Source organism: Sinocyclocheilus rhinocerous, unplaced genomic scaffold, assembly GCF_001515625.1.
Source record: "Sinocyclocheilus rhinocerous isolate Xijiao unplaced genomic scaffold, SAMN03320098_v1.1 scaffold539, whole genome shotgun sequence".
NCBI classification, from domain to species: domain Eukaryota; kingdom Metazoa; phylum Chordata; class Actinopteri; order Cypriniformes; family Cyprinidae; genus Sinocyclocheilus; species Sinocyclocheilus rhinocerous.
Genome location: NW_015653003.1, coordinates 158,677 through 176,339, shown reverse-complemented (window position 1 = coordinate 176,339; position 17,663 = coordinate 158,677). Strand labels below are relative to the sequence as shown.

General features: G+C 35.4%; 1 protein-coding gene across 1 annotated transcript; it reads right to left on the bottom strand.

Moving 5' to 3' along the window:
• Positions 1-486: 486 nt before the first annotated feature.
• LOC107715443 (cysteine-rich secretory protein LCCL domain-containing 2-like) lies at positions 487-17,174 on the bottom strand. Its single transcript, XM_016521587.1, has 14 exons — positions 17,058-17,174; positions 16,527-16,861; positions 13,002-13,120; positions 11,656-11,788; positions 7,423-7,538; positions 6,968-7,068; positions 6,709-6,876; positions 6,372-6,432; positions 6,220-6,286; positions 6,000-6,130; positions 5,850-5,893; positions 5,097-5,169; positions 4,908-4,983; positions 487-558 (listed from the first exon to the last, which is right to left on the bottom strand). The coding sequence occupies exons 2-14, from the start codon at positions 16,779-16,781 to the stop codon at positions 487-489; spliced, it is 1,416 nt and encodes a 471-aa protein (XP_016377073.1). The 5' UTR covers positions 16,782-16,861; positions 17,058-17,174.
• Between the last annotated feature and the right edge of the window lie 489 nt (positions 17,175-17,663).

Genomic DNA, 17,663 nt, shown 5'->3' with positions numbered 1-17,663 from the left:
GCATTTCCTTTGATATGTCCTGACTTTTGAGAGCAAATCAGTGACCTTTTGTGTGTCGTCAGTGCCGTCTCACTCTCTAACAGCAAAGACACGGAACGAACCGCCTACTGTATTGCTTTTACTGTAAGAAAAAAAGAGAAAGAAAACAATTAACAAACAATTAACTACTTTAAAAAACACACTCGCCACTCTATGAACAGATCTTTCTGAAAAATATCTAAGATCTTATATTCAGTTCACACTTAAGTATATTGTTTTAATGTTTTCAGACACTTAGTTGCATGTTAATTGCAATTAATTGAAAATGATTAGAGTTTAAATTGGTATTAAATGCAATTAGCTGAACTTTAAACTTTAGAGTTGTTGTTGTTGTTTTGTGGGGGGTTTTTTATCCACTTAAACAGGACTTAAAGGGATAGTTCACCCAAAAAAGAAAATTCTGTCATTTATTCACCTTCAAGTTCCAAACCTATATGAATTTCTTACTCATATAAAAGATATTCCGCCGCTGGCTTTGATCACTCCAGCGTGGAGAGCTGCTCGGCAGATACTGGAGCCCTGGACACGAGGAGACAAAAGCGTATTCTTTTAGTCGACATGCCAGCGTTCATAAGTAGATCCACTGACCTTCATTCTGGAGGATTTATATCATGCTTCCTCAAACTTGCACATCTTTTGTATACACTACTAGTCAAAAGTTTGGTATAATACTTTTTTTTTCAATCTCATGCTCACTGCTCAATTATTCTTGGTGCTTAATTATTAATAATGGTTCTTATTATTATCAATGTTGAAAAGCATCATGTGAAACTTAAGACTGGAGTAATGGCTGGAAATTCAGATTTGCCATCACAGGAGTAAATTACATTTTAAAATACATTCAGATAAAAAACAGTTATTCTACATTTCACAATAGTATTGTTTTTAACTATTTTATCAAATAAATGTAGCATTGGTGAGCGTAAGAGACTTTCCAAACTTTTGACCTGTAGTGTGCACATATCATGCACTGGGTGCAAATAGATAACACAACCAATGCAAGTTCATTTCTATGAACAGTCATGTCAAACTCTACTTTTTGGGTCAATGACATAATGCAAAAATATATTTTTAAAAAATGCCATTTTTACATACAATGTCTTAAATACACCTCTTAATGGGCATGTTTTTAATTTCTGAATTGACATACATCTCTACTGAAATAAGGCAGGCAAATTCTCTTAACATTTTTAAATCTCGCCTTAAAACTTATTTCTTTAGGGTAGCTTTTACTTAAATCTTTATATAAATTTTATATTGTTTTTATTTCTAATGTGGTTTAAATGTGTTTTTTGCTTGTTTTTTCATTCTTACATGGTGTATTTTGATGTTTTATTTGTTATGTAAAGCGCTTTGAGAAGTAACATTTAAAGGCGCTATAGAAAAATAAAGATTATTATTATTATGATTACATTTTGACATCATTTTTAAATATGTTTAGTAGTTTGGCATAATCTTTTATTATTAATTCTTAGAAAAAAATATTTGTTTGACCTCTTTATGACAAAGTAAGTTTAATTCAGGTTGAAAATGCATACTAGATAATATTTATAAATTAATAATGAATGATTTTTTTAAGGATTAAGTTTACACCACATGACACATGAACCCTTAAAGGCTGGAATACACTACACAAGTTTTAAAATCTGAGCAGATTTTAAAACACTTGACTTTGTAAATGGTTACAGAGAGTAACTGAACGACTGAGGACAGCACATGACAATACAAGACTTTCAAGTCATTCTTGAACACAACAAACTCACGTAGAAACATGGTAAGAGACTCGAGGCAAATGAAAACAATATGTGACCCTGGACTACAAAACCAGTCATAAGGGTCAATTTTTTTAAATTGAGATTTATACATCATCCGAAAGCTGAATAAATAAGCTTTCCATTGATGTATGGTTTGTTAGGATAGGACATATTGGATATTTGGCCGAGATACAACTATTTGAAAATCTGGAATCTGAGGGTGCAAAAAAAATCTAAATACTGAGAAAATCGCCTTTAAAGTTGTCAAAATGAAGTTCTTAGCGATGCATATTACTAATCAAAAATTAAGTTTTAATATATTTACAGTAGGAAATTTACAAAATATCTTCATGGAACATGATCTTTGCTTAATATCCTAATGATTTTTGGCATAAAAGAAAAATCGATAATTTTGACCCATACAATGTTTTTTTGGCTATTGCTACAAATATACCCCAGCGACTTAAGACTGGTTTTGTGCTCCAGGGTCACATATGTGTTCTAAAATCAGCTCAAAATATCAAACACGTTTGATATCCTCTGAGTGGATGGAATCAAAATCGCCATTTTTTTAAGAAGTTAAAAAACTGGAGTCTGTACCCATCATTCACTACATGATTGTCTGATTGCCCAAAATTTGCAGACTGGCTTTCGTCAACTACACTCTTAAAAATAAAGGTTTTTCATTGGCATCTATGGTTCTACGAAGAACCTTTAACATCCATGGAATCTTTCCATTGCACAAAAGGTGCTTTATAGTGGAAAAAGGTTCTTTAGAACAATACAAACTTCTTCACACTAATAAGAAAAAAATGGTTCTTTTAAAAAGTGTTCATTGAAAGGCTCTTTGGGGAATCAAAATTTGCTCTTTTATGGCATCATGCGAAAATCACCTTTTTGGAACCGTTATTTTTAAAAGTGTAGTGTTGACTCCTCCAGGCTGTAAATCGGGCCAGAAATCTGGACAAAAGTCGTAAGTATGAGCAACAGTAATAGTGACACTGGCCATAGCACCATGCAACTATGTTTTCCACGCTCTATTCAACAGTCCTTGAGATGTACACAGTCTAAAGGAGCCTTGACAAAAGACATCACTTCGATGTCTACGGCACGCACAAGAGCAAAGCCAGAGCTCAAGAGCTCCAGAAAAGGCAAGCTGGCCAGACGCCTGGCTTCAGAGCAGCTTAGTGAACTCTCTGGAACTGCATGTACCTTCAGTTTTTATTCTTTTAACCTGGAAAGAAGGTTCAATCCTGTCTGCCTCTGTCCACAAAACCATTCAGTAATAATGAAAAGTAATGAAAGTGCATAGCTCATCGCACACATCTGGGTGCCGCTATCTTAAAATCCTCATCCAATTGTTCATGCGTTGAGTATAAGTGCACTTTCAAACAAAGACTACCTTCACAAATTACCAAGTCCAAGCCACTGAATAATGAGGGTTAATTAATGCTTGCTGGAGAGCGTGCTCTGATCTGAGGCCAGCTATGCAGACGCTCAGCTTTTCCACAGGAATGTAGCCGTAACAAGCCAAAAGGCAACAAGTTCATTTGAGTTCATACACCACTACACAACCAGGCCATTCCACACTAGCTCTCTCCTCCAGTGAGGAAGAGACATGCCTGATTGAAGTTAATTTAAGAAATAACTGAAGACTGACTTTTGAATTGCTGTCAATTTAATTTACAGTTTGATTCCGATCTTTGCGATGAATCCAGCTGATCCATTTCTGAATGATTCATTCACAAATTGGAGTTCGCACTATTTGACAGCTCACTAAAGAGCTTGCTAAAGATTATCAGTGAATAACATATATTTTGATCTATTCCTCGCATAAAACTATACAGATTGAATTAAGTGAATAAATAGAGTCCTCATTCGTTATATTAAAAAGAACAAGATGTTCAGAAGTTCCTTTTATTTCAAAAGGAAGAAAGAATAATACAGGTTTGGAAAAACATGAAAGTAATAGACGGTATTTTCTTTTTTTCTTCTTTTTGTGGAATTGAGGAACACTTTAGCATACTGTTACATACCTCAAAAGAATATAGTTAAGTGCAAACTTAATTTAATGCTTATTAGACACTTAATGGCATGTGAATTGTAATTAAATAAAAATGCATTATAGTTTACATTTATGTTAAATATGATTAGATTAACCTTAGAGTGCTTTTTGACCCACTTTATATGTGCATCTTTATATGTCATTTTAAAATTACTATTATCTTTGAAACATGGTTAAAGTTACTGCTGAATGTGCTGACAAGCATTCATGTTAAATTAAAATGTACTTTAAATATACTTTTATGTAATTTCTATTGATACCTGTATGTCATGTAATTAAATATTTTAAATTACACATTTGTGATGATGAAGTTGCAATTTAGTGCATTTAAATATATTTATAATAAATGTAATATTGAAGCCAACACATCAAAACAAGAGAAAAGTGAAAAAGTTAATAAAACTTAATGATTTAAATAGACTTTAAAGTAAAACATTATCACAAAGTGAACTGTTTAAAAGTGTACTTAAGTTAAGAAACAGTCTTTCTTTAAGGACACTTAAGTGGCCTTTAATTTCATTAGGAATATATTATCTGCAAGTAAAGTTTTTTTTGAAAATATACTTTTAAGATTTAAAGTACACTACAAGTGCACATTCAAAACAATTAAGTGCACTTCTTTTTCACAAGGGCTTTCAAATGAATTAGTGTCATAATTTTGATTAATAAGTTAATAAAGAACCTCTGCAATGATGAAGTTACACTGTTACACTGAAGTTACACAGCAAGCTGTTCCCTAAACAGTTAAGTGGTCTGTAATGCCAAGCCCTGACCTCAGGCATGCATGAGTCAGTGACGAGAGCTGCTCTCCCAGCTGCTGCTCTGTGGTCAGTCTACACTATGGGAGAGAAATTAGTGGCGACAATGGCGGCCACCTCCATCGAAAACTCCCTTCAGACTCACACAGACCATTCCCGCGGTCGACCCTCACCACAAGAGCAGCACGCTCACTTTAGCACTCTTAAGTGCTTGACTACGAATGCCTGTTCTCCCTCATTTCCCATCTCTCAGCCCTGTAAGGACGCTCTCGGACCGAAGCAGGTACTCACATCACCGTAAATGTTGGTGCCGACCACTGGAGCCCAATATGAAGGTTCGTTTATGCAGTTAGCTGGGCAGAAGACTCTGATGGGATAGAGGAGAAACGGGTGAGGTGCATTACTTTGACAAGCAATGTACTTACAAACTGAACTTATATAGAGCGTATATAGCGAGAATTTCAATACTTTGAAGTGTACCTTGGACAATGAGAGGCAGACGACTTGAAGGGACAAATCTCAGCCACTGTCGTGTAGCAGTCTATTGTTTGCTCTAAAAAAGGGAAAAATAAATTTTTTGGTCAAACAGGCCTTCTGCCAAAGATAACAAAATGTTTATTATTATTATTATTATTATATTTCAAATACACAAAATAATGATCTTTAAAATAGCATCATATGACCCCTTTAATTAATAATCTGACTGCATACTGAAAAAATTATGAGATCAATAAAATATTTGCATAATAATACACTTTAGCATCGTTTTAAAAAATAATACATTTATGGAAATAACATAATTAATTGCGAACTGAATGTAATGTTTTCAGACACTTAATTGAATATTAATTGCAAAATGTATTATAGTTTAAAGTTATATTAAATGCAATTAGCTGGACTTTAGAGTGATTTTTCGACCCACTTATGTACATCTTTATGTGTAATTTCAAAATTAATTTGATTATATTTGAAATATGTTTAAAGTTACTGCTGAATGCACTGACAAGCATTTATGTTAAACTAAAATATACAACAATGTATATTTATATATATTTAAATATATTTGTAATTGCACATTTGTAATGGTGAAGCTGCAATTTAGAACATTATAGATTTATACAATATATTAACTTCAAATGAAATATCCAAAAACACACTAATTCTGATTTGAAAAATATGAGAATATCTGCGTTCGCTTCGTAGTTATCAATATAAGACAATAACAATACTCACCTTCCACTCTCGACACTGTAAATGCATTGCCAGGTTTGTATTTACTGAAAAGAAAATCACAGAACGCAGATTAGAGTGAATAACTCTCATGTGGATATTGAATTTTGGACAAACTGAATTCAAATGATATCAACATAACATTTAGACTACCTGAATGACTCTACGCCATTCTTGGTTGCCTTTACAAAGAATGGGAAGTTGTCTTTTCTTGTGACATCCACAAGGCCTCCATTGTTGTCAATTATTCCATAGTGGATAGCAGCACGGCAAATACTTGATTGCTAAAATAATAGAAAAAAACTGAATTAATAAATAAATGTAACATCACCCACTTAAACAGAACCAGGTGAAATGTCAAAGTAACACTTACAACATCATAAGACAATGTTCCCCACACTTTCCCCTTTTTATTTAAGCAGTTTGCTGGGCAGTTGTACCTTAAAAAGAAAAGAAAAAAGGCACCAGTAAAATTTTCAGAACTTATCATATCTTTAAAGAAATAACAAATTCCTTTACACCGACCTGTTGCAGGTCGCTCCTTTACATTTGTCCCTCATTCTTGTCTCACACTTAATATTTTGTGCTAAAAGACAAAAGAATAAAAAAAAAAGTCGAAATTTAGAATGTTTTATCATGAATAGTTTAGATAAATGAGCAAATTACATTATTTAAATAATTGTAAAATACTAAAAATGCTAATTAATTTAAAATTATAAAAATACATAATAATAATAATAAATTTTTACATTGTTTTTTCATTATTTCATGCAAATGAACAATAAAAACATTATTACTATTTATTTTTAATAGAACTTTTTAATTGCTTTTAATTACTTCAAATAATATTATTCACACTAACCTAGATAGGTTGTTCTTGTAGTCTTGGTTGAGGAAGGATTGGCATTTGCAGGTTTTTTGGGGGAAGAGGGTTTGGGCTGAGGCTTAGTTGGAGTAGTTCGAGGCTGTACTGGCTCCTGCTGCTTCTCCACCTCATTCGTATCTGGAGGCTCGTGACGTTCAGGGTCTCCTAAAAACAAAATCACAACAAAAAAACTCAAAAATAAGATTTAGACTTCCATGTGTTATACCTTTGTAATCATTCTTCTATCAGTGCTCACCCTTGTAGCAGAGGTTGTCTCTGCAGCTTCCTCCATAGCTTGGTGGGCACTGGGAACAGGGGCGGCCATGTTGGTAGGGGGCTTCCCCGATCCAGTTTCCCCTAAAAAAAAGGCACGGGTTCAGCATGGTTTTGGAAACGACTGCGAAATCTGCACATTTGACTGAGCACTCAAAACACATTATCACATACTCTCACGGATCTCAAGAACGATTCAGGAAAAACAATCCCCAGCTGCCAAATTAAATCATTAGCTTGGAAAAGAATAACATTCTGTCCATGTTTTCCTTTCCCGAAAGCCTTCATTTACTTTTCCATTTTTCTAAGGATGAATCTTTGTTTATAGCCTCCATGTTTTCAAGGATGTAAGTTTTGTTCCATAGGATCATCATCAGGAATAGTAATTAGCCATCTGGTGTTAAATGAATAAACGTCAGCAGAAAGAGCTGGTCTTACTTGGGTGAGTAGTTGCAGACGAGATAGACGGAGTTCTCCCAGATTTCTCCCCATACGTTCATACGCGGACACAAGTGTACAGCACAGCCAACACGGTTGGTTGTGGCCCAGACCACCTGCAAATGAAGAGAAATACATTATTATTAGTGGTGTTTGCTCAGGATTAGATATTTGTTCATAAATACTTAACCTTGACATGTAAGTCATCTGGAATGTTGAATAGAAGTGTCTTATTTCTTTTCTAAGCAATCTTGTCATTACAGTTTTCAATAGGATAATGATAAAATGAACAAAAACCCCATAGAACCATACATTGAAGATGGACCCAAGCTAAATCTATAGGCTCTTTTGACTACAACCAGTAACCAACCATACATAACGCCCTAGGAACCTCTTAGAAACACCCTAGAAACCATCTATAGCACCCTAGCAACCACCTAGAAACGACCTAGCAACTGTACAGCGATGAGAAACGCTCCTACAATTAGAGTCAGTAAGCAACCATCCAGAACACCCTAGCAACCACCTAGAAACACCATAGAAACCACTTTTAACATTCTAGCAATGTGCTAAATGCTCTTACGACTTTACCAGTAAGCAACCATTTATAACACCTTAGCAGCCACCTAGAAACCATATATAACACCCTAGCAACCACCTAGAAACAACCTAGCAGCTATTTAGCATTAAAAATTCTAAGAACACCTTAGCAACTCCAACTGGCAACCACAAGACACTAGAATCAAGGCAGCAATTTTCTGATACAATGCACTTGTTGTGGAGAGGGAAAAAAACTAGCCTAAGCTGGTTGGCTGGTCTTAGCTGGTTTTAGCTGGTCTCCCAGCCTGGCTAAGATGATCAAGCTGATGTTCAGTTGTTTTTAGCTGGTTGGTCAGCTGTTCTTCCAGCCTGAACAGCAAAAGAAGTGGTCAAAACCCCTCTAAAACCAATGTGCGAAAACTACAATCAGCTATGACCAGGCTGGAAGACCAGCTAAAACCAGCCAAACATCTTAGGCTGGTTTCAGCTGTTTTTTCAGCAGGGATGTAATTACATCTGTAATTAATTTATGTAGTAATTACACTGATAACCTTACCCCTACCCCTCACCCAACCTTAAACCTAACAATACAACAAAACATGAGCCTAATCTTACCTGTATCCTACCTCAATATCAGCAAACATGTTTGGCAATTCAACATAAACACAATGTTCCAAACAATTATTTTTTTGACCTAAGTAAGATACCTAATTAAAAAGTGATACCAAAAATGTTTCTTCTGGCATGCAGGAAAGATGCAGGTCTCTTTGCTGTTGTTGTCAAACGCGTAAAAAAGACATCCATATCGACTCCCCTCTGAAGAGGAAGTGTTCCCCAGCAGGAAGTGGTCTCTGTTCTGGCGCAGAGGCAGTAGATTGATGGGGCCACGGGGGCCGTGAATAGAGACTGCCTTCTTTCATTCTGCCCTGTAGGGTGGAAGGAGAAGCACCTCAAGGCCAGTTTCCTGAAAAACTTCCCTTCATCCACTCTTATCCACACAAACAAAGTAAAGCCTGCATGCAGCCCGTTGAGTTGCGGTCAAGGCCCTCACTGATTCGCTTAAACACAATATGGTTCACCGGGTGCAGCAGTGCAGCACGAGCCAAACCATTTGACTGTGAAATGAAAGGGAAGTGCTTACTCAGACTTTTTTTCGTACATACAGTTAAACCGTAGTGGGTTTGCATCTAACCTCGCAGAACGCAATTGAGGGAGCACGTCTCAATGCTCCCTCAGGAATGCACTTCCTCTGCAGAGGCCGCAGACGGTGTTGGCCATGGGACAATGAAACAGCAAACTAATCAGTCTCAAAAAACACAAACTCAAGCTTAACCCTGAGGGATCGTCTGGCACCGAGAAGATCGTGGAGCCTCCAGACCTGCTCTACAGCACGTGAGAGAGGAGGGAAACGGGGAGAACCGTGGCACGGATTTGGCGCGGATCCCCTACGACTCTGCGTTCTGCATCTTCAAAGGAATTTGGGTCAAACAGGAAAATGATTCAGGAGTCTGGGAACGGCTTCCAGATGCTTGTGACCTGCTTTCAGAGCTGAGCGAATGTGTATTTTCACAAACTCATCCCAGCGATAAAGTAAAGCCTAAGAGGACATGAGGCTATTGCTCAACCCCTCCTTTTGTCCTCAATTTTCTCTGTTGTTGTCTCTCTTGAACTTTGGTTGGTCTCTCTTTCCTACTCTCCTTTTCTTTGTGCATTGCATCTGCTTGATCTGGCATGTGCAATATGTTTTGACAGTATCCACATTACTTTTTCAAATACCATTTTCAAAAAGGAGCTGTTAGTGTAGAATGAAACAGAAACACAGAAAACCACTGGTGATAAAAGTGGCCCTAAATAGTATTTGGACAACTGGTAAGACTTTAGTTTAGGGAGCAATTCTCAGTATTAACTAGTTTCTTATTAGCATGCATATTACTAGCATATTGTCTGTTTATTAGTACTTACAAAGCACATATTAATGCTTTATACTGCATTACCATATTTTAGATCCCTTAATCCTACTCAATACCTATTACCTAAACTTAGCAATTACCATACTAACCACTAATAATCAGCAAATTAGGGATTTATTGAGGCAAAAGTCATCATAGTTAATAGTTAGTTAAGAGTGAGAATTGTTCCCCAAACTGAAGTATGATTTTCATAAAGTATGAAAAAATGAAAAATCTGTCATCATGCCCTCATGTCATTCCAAACCCTTAAGACTTTCGTGCATCTTTGAAATGCAAATTAAATGAATTTTTGAATTTTTAATGAAATATGCAAGATTTCTGTCCATTGGAAGTCCATGCAACCAAAACCTAAACACTTTAAAAAGTACAATAAAAGTAATCCATATGAAACGAGTTGTGTAATCCAAGTCTTCTGAAGAGACACTATCACTTTATATGATGAACAGATTTAATTCACATATAAACATTGATCAATGTACATAATGTACATAGAGCACATCAAATATGGTAAAAAGGATCTCAAACATACAGTACATGTTTGATGCGCAAGAACAAACCTCACTGGACTTTCAATGGATGACAAAAAGAGAATATTAAAAATGTAGTATTTTCATTAAAATATTTGCATTTTTGGGTGAACTCTCCCTTTACATTTAATTTATAATACGAGAATTAGACAATATAATATCAAATCAAGTGGCATCTACAAAAACTGCTATGATGCAATGACGGTCACACTGTATTTATTTTATTGTATTTATTTTTATTTGGATTTATTGAGGCAAAAGTCATCATAGTTAATAGTTAGTTAAGAGTGAGAATTGTTCCCCAAACTGAAGTATGATTTTCATAAAGTATGAAAAAATGAAAAATCTGTCATCATGCCCTCATGTCATTCCAAACCCTTAAGACTTTCGTGCATCTTTGAAATGCAAATTAAATGAATTTTTGAATTTTTAATGAAATATGCAAGATTTCTGTCCATTGGAAGTCCATGCAACCAAAACCTAAACACTTTAAAAAGTACAATAAAAGTAATCCATATGAAACGAGTTGTGTAATCCAAGTCTTCTGAAGAGACACTATCACTTTATATGATGAACAGATTTAATTCACATATAAACATTGATCAATGTACATAATGTACATAGAGCACATCAAATATGGTAAAAAGGATCTCAAACATACAGTACATGTTTGATGCGCAAGAACAAACCTCACTGGACTTTCAATGGATGACAAAAAGAGAATATTAAAAATGTAGTATTTTCATTAAAATATTTGCATTTTTGGGTGAACTCTCCCTTTACATTTAATTTATAATACGAGAATTAGACAATATAATATCAAATCAAGTGGCATCTACAAAAACTGCTATGATGCAATGACGGTCACACTGTATTTATTTTATTGTATTTATTTTTATTTGTTTTTTTTTAGACTAGCTTAGGTGTACAAATACATTTTGGGGCTATGTTACATGCATGTTACATGACACTGTTTTGTGTGAGGTTAATGAACGCCTGTGTCCAAGGCTGCACTCCATATGCTGCTTTTAAAGACGCTTCTGTTTCAGTGCAGGTCACACATGCTACTTATTAAACTCTGCTGGTGAGGAGAAATGCTAGCTGGCACATGTACACCTCAACAACAATGTCATGTTGTTTAGTCCCACTGGGATAATAGTTTGTAAACTGTAAGTAAACTGGACTTTCTCACTCACTTGTGTGTAGTGGGTGCACATGGGTCCAGAGCAGCGCTCAGGGCACCAGGGGTTGCACTCATGCGGGTAAGGGTAGGTGTAGTCCTTCACCTCATCGTACCAGGCCTGCACATGGTAGGCCGGAGAGCGGTACCTATCAGGAGAGAGATACGATAAATAATATGATTATGATGCCACAGTAACTTACACTCTTTACATCAATAGTGTTTAATATGTAAAATGCATTTACATTAATTCATTTGGCAGATGTTTTTACACAAAGCAACTTAAAGAGCAGCATGGGGATCATTTGGGGATCACGTGGGTGGATTTCAGTTTGTATGTTGTAACTTAGAATTGATCGATTTTAATTAGTTCAAATTTGTTAATTTCAGCTCAAAAAGTCGAGAATTGCACTAGCAGCGCCAATGTCATGTGTTTGATTCCCAGTGAATGCAGAAACGGATCAATTGTATACTTTTGCTGCAATGTAAAGGTTAAATTTCGTGTTTAAAATCCAGCCATTTCAATAGGATTCTGTGTGATGAGGGCAAAATATTTCCCCTTGTACATTTCGCAACAGGTTCAAGTTGGTCATGCTTATTTGCAGCATTGACAAACATGCATGGTTGGAAATTGACTTCTTCTGTGCAAGCTGTGCTTCATGAATCACTACACTTCAACATAATCTCATGGCAATTCATAACTATATTATGCTTTGGAATTAATACGATCTCATCTCTCATCGTTTTCATACAACTTGCTTATACCCCCCTGATGGTTATTTTTAGGGGTGGGGTTAGAGATGGACCTGAAAAGCTTACTTAAAAAAAAAAAAAATTGTGTGTTTTCATACGATTCACTTTGTACAGTACAAATTCATACAAAATCACCACCTAGTAAAATGGTTATGATTTCTAATGGGAAACTATATTGCAAGGTGCTGATTTCATATGAATTAATAAAATGTGAATCATACCATTTTTGGAAAAAAAGTTTCGATTTTTTAGAAAATAAGAGATTGGGTTTCTATACTATTGACAATGGACAAAGGACCCTTTTTGACTGCAAAATGTTATTAAATGTTACCGCAACTCAAGTTGATTTGGATAAATGCATACGAGTAAATGTAAAATAAGAAAAAAATTGGGGGGAAAAGTCTAAAATATAGCAAAAATGTCTCCAGATCTGAATGAACACCTTTGCTTGCCTTAGGAAAAATAATATCTGTAGAGACTTTTCCAGGCCTGGAAATCACATTTTTTAAATTTCCAAATATTTCCAGGTTTTCCATGACTGTGTGCACGACTGGTTACATTACAGAAACATATATGATATGGTCTTTCTAAATGTGTCTGTACTCATACCTTCCCCAGTGCACGGCTAGGTTCTGCCCGATGGACATCAGTAGATCTTTAGGTCCATGTTCCCACTGGCACTGTTCCGCCCAGTAGGTCGCTGACTTCTCCAGTTCATCGTCCCAAACCTGGTCATACACACACAAACTAAATAAAACTCCCAGCAGAACACACAGAGTCCATAATTCCCATATATTTGCACTGAGACTTTAACAAAATACTGAACATGCTGAGTTTTATTCCCAGATAATTCCCTTTGCCTTCCTCTGACTCTTCATCTTCACTATTGGACTGGGAATCAGGCCCAATACAACTAAAATATTGGCTACATGCACACACATCAGAGCTTGGCTCACATCCATTGTAAATCCCCAGCAATCAGGGTTAAATGAGATGAATTTCCACAGCTTATTTCTCCACCTGTAGGGAGGAGGACTCACTTCGCTCCACAGAACAGGGTTCTTCACCTCTGAGGAACTCTCAGTAAATTTCCAACTGCATGATGGGTACAAACACTCACACATTCTGTAACCTCAGTTCTGAAGGTGCTGTTTGGGACTAAGCCACTTTTCTGAAACCTTTACTTGTTCGCTGAGGCCTGGCAGTGGTTCTAAAAGCCCTGCTTGTGGTAGAATCCTGTCTTTCTCAAAGGCATCAACCCAACTACATTAACCATAAGCCCTTGCTCTTTGTATCTTTCCCTTTAAAATCTCACTACATCAACATGAAACTCATGTTCAATTACCATGCGCAAAGGTACACGGGGAACAGCAATAAAGCAGGACTGTGCTCTCTATAGGTCCCTAGCACATCTATGATTACTTAAAAAACCTATGGTTTTCCCTTAAAAACATGATTTCCCACAATGCCTTGCTATGGAATACTACTGAGGCCTTTAAATGTGTTAAAGTGATGCAGGTGTATCCAGTTATGCTCATCTACTAGTAGAACCAAGAGCTTTTGCCAGGTCAAGTAAATGGTGATAGAATTGTCATTTCTAGTGCACTTAATTGTACTGAATGTGAACTTGTAGTGTACTTCAAATCATAAAAGCATATTAAAAAAAAAATTTAAAAGGCCACTTAAGTGTACTTAGAGTACATTTTAATCACTGTTTCTTAACACACTTAAGTGCACTTTGTAATAATGTCAAATTAAAAGTTTTACTTTAAAGTACATTTTAAATCATCATGTTATAATAATCTTTTGTCATGCTTTAAAGACTTACACTTATTTTCATGTACTGACTAACATATTAAAGCATATGTAAAGTACCTGATTACTTGATTTGAATTGTAGGGTATTATTAGATATTACATTTAAAATCAATTTTGCAATTGCAACTTTGTCCTTACAAATGTGTAATTACAAGCTTATTTAAATACATTACTTACAAGCTTTAATAAAAACGGCATTGAAGTATATTTCAGTTTACCATAAATGCTTATCAGTGCAAACAGTACACTTGAACCATATTTCAAAGAAAATAGATATAATTATGAAATTACCTATAAAGACGTACTTAAGTATTTCTTAAATTGGTTAAAAACTCTTAAGTTCAACTCAAAGTAATTGCATTTAATATGAATTTAAACTATTTCATTTAATTTCAATTAACATGCAACTTAGCGTTCAAGAACATTACATTCAGTACGCACTTAAGTATATTCTTTCCCATAATAAGTACTCTTTTTGAAGGTATGCTAAAGTGTACTTCTTTTTCACAAGGGATTCCCTTTAGCACTTACAACTGAAGGCTGCATAGCTGCCATATTTAGTCACATAACTGAAGCCTCATCTCTGGTCCAGTAATGTCACTAATCTTTGGCTCTGTTCTCTATCTGTCTCATGGCTCCTGTGTCAGCAGATGGCTAAACCTCAGTGTAATTGTCTTCACAATAAAAAGCACCTCACCACACTTGTAAACTCAACATGTCTCTTCCAACGAAGCCAGTATTTGGCACCTACACAAACCTAAAGATATTTACTGCACCAGAAAAAAAAACGATGACTGCTGCTAACACAATATACAGTTAGTACAAATCAGCGTCATTAACGCAGAACAGAGTGTTGGTATGTACAGCTCTCGACATGTGTGGTCGATATTTAAAAAAAAACTTTGCTGCAGACTAAAATGACTAGTGTTGCTGTTTACACAGACAGTTACTTTCTAAAGCAGTATACGAACTGAAATAGAGCCTCATAAGTGACTGATTTGACTCTTCATAGACAGCACTGGGAGACTAGACAAACTATTAACTCCTATAGAGTTGAATGCTAGCATGTTGCTAAGCTAACAGTGTGATAATCTAATAATAAAAATAAAAACCCCTGGTGAAAAGGGAGTGTGCTTAGTGCTTTCAGTGCACTTCAAATCATAAAAGTGTATTTTAAAAACTATACTTGCAGATAAGACAATGTTAATCAAATAAAAGGCCACTTAAGTGTACTTAAAAATAGACACTTTCATGACTGTCTCTTAACACACTTAAGTACACTTTTAAAGAGTGCAGTTTGTAATAATGTCATAATAAATTAAAGTTTTACTTTAAAGTGCATTTTATATCATTATGTTTTAATAATTTTATGTGTTGACTAACATACTAAAGCAAAGCACTTGATTTTAATTCCAAATGTATTGTGTTATTCATTTTAACATTTAAAGTAAATATTTTTTTTAAATGTACTAAATTGCAATTTCATCATTACAAATGTGTAATCACAAATTTATTTAAATACATGTTATACAAGTTTCAACAGAATATAAATTTAAACCATAATACATTTTCATTTTATTGCAATTAACATGTATTTAAGTTTCTGAAATCATTACATTCAATTAACACTTAAGAATATTATTTTAATGTATATTATTTTCCTTTTTAAAAGACATGCTAAAGTGTAATTTCTTTTTCATGTAGCACACACAAAAATAAAAAATAATGCATTATTAAATAGATTGTATTTGATACTTTTTGGTGTTGAATAAATATTTTTGTATTTATAATCAATAATTCTCTTGATTTATTCATCATCTTGGGTGAAAAATTTCAGCTTGTCACATCCTAAGGTTTCTTTCAGCAGCTTAAACTTAAATAAGATCTTAGATGTCAGCATAACTTTACTTTTTGAAACAGTCCTTGTGTCTGCAGCACACTCATGATGGTCTAAAATGTTTTTTATGAAGGCAACTCTCTAGGTTTTGGAACAGAACCTCCTGAGTTTTCAGCTCAGTTCATTTTAGTGTGTCTATACCAGTGATGGGCAAACTTGACCCTTCCAGGCCACTTTCCTGCAGAGATTTGATCCAACCCTGATAAAACTCACCTGCCTGTAGCCTTCTAGTAGTCTTGAAGACAATGATTAGCTGGTTCAGGTGTGTTTGATTAGGGTTGGAGCTAAATTCTGAAGGAAAGTGGCCTGGAAGGGCCAAGTTTGCCCACCCCTGGTCTATACAGACCCTAAATATTACAGTAAATCATAAAAAGAGTCGTTTGTGAGTGAACAATGACTCAAACTGTGTTCCATTCTCACCATGTACTCCATGTTGGAGGCGGTCGGGTACACCTCTCCTCTCAGCTTGTTGTGCAGTTGCAGGATCTCCTCCCTGTCCGACCACCCAATGGCTCTGCGAGTGCGTAAAGGCGCATCGGCTTTTGTGCTGTTGGGCTCCAGCTCGTCCTGGTAGCGTTGCATTATCTGCCTCAGCTCCAGGGAGTCAGGAAGGAAGAGGGAAGCAGCCAAACTGGCACCCAGGAATAGCAGGGCAATGGAAATGAGCCTGTGCATGGCAGCAGTGATGCTTTCGGGGTCGGACTACAGTAGACTGCCTTGTGTGAGCGTGTCTTCAGGGCTCTGCTCTGAAAAATCTGGAAGGAAATATGGTTTCCATGAGGACAAGTGTTGGGAAAGTTGTCGGAGCAAGCGCTGGATAGTAAACACACGTCCATGTGTTTACACACAAAGAGAAATCAGTGCTTCAAAGGGGAATTTGCTAAATTGGTTTCATTAGTCACTCTTATTGCATCCTGACTAAACATACACCACAAATATATGAACACATACAGAATCCAATAACAACAATCAGAGTGAAGAATCTGAGGGTTGATATTCTGGAACGACATGAGACGCATCCATCCATGTAGTGCTTCTTGGTTTAAACTCATGCTTGTCCATTAGGTGAATCTACCATAAAAAAACAAGTCCAGGTTACATTTCACCCCAAAGTAAGTAATTTTGCGTAAAGCAAGCACAGTTTTGAGACAAATAAGATTAATTGGGTTATTATGACTGTTGAGCACATTCCTTCCCAAATTACTATAACCATAATGCATTAATTTTTCTCCTTTTTACTGTAATACGTAATATTGACTGTATCACTATTGCAGTAAAAATATTGAAATACAATGTTTTCAATTTAAATTAGCATCAATAAAAGTGGTTATTATCTTTACTGTAATACCTAAAAATGTAACTGCATCACTAAATTACTGTAAAAATATTGAAATACAATGTTTTCAATTTAAATTAGCATCAATAAAAGTGGTTATTATCTTTACTGTAATACCTAAAAATGTAACTGCATCACTAAATTACTGTAAAAATATTGAAATACAATGTTTTCAATTTAAATTAGCATCAATAAAAGTGGTCATTATCTTTACTGTAATA

Excerpts from the sequence above, each read along its gene's own strand:
- LOC107715443 (XM_016521587.1), bottom strand. The coding sequence starts at position 16,781 with ATGCACAGGCTCATTTCCATTGCCCTGCTATTCCTGGGTGCCAGTTTG. Across the intron at positions 6,877-6,967 it reads AGACAACCTCTGCTACAAGG|GAGACCCTGAACGTCACGAG; the intron begins GTGAGCACTGAT and ends TTTTGTTTTTAG. Across the intron at positions 5,170-5,849 it reads TACAGTGTCGAGAGTGGAAG|AGCAAACAATAGACTGCTAC; the intron begins GTGAGTATTGTT and ends TCCCTTTTTTAG.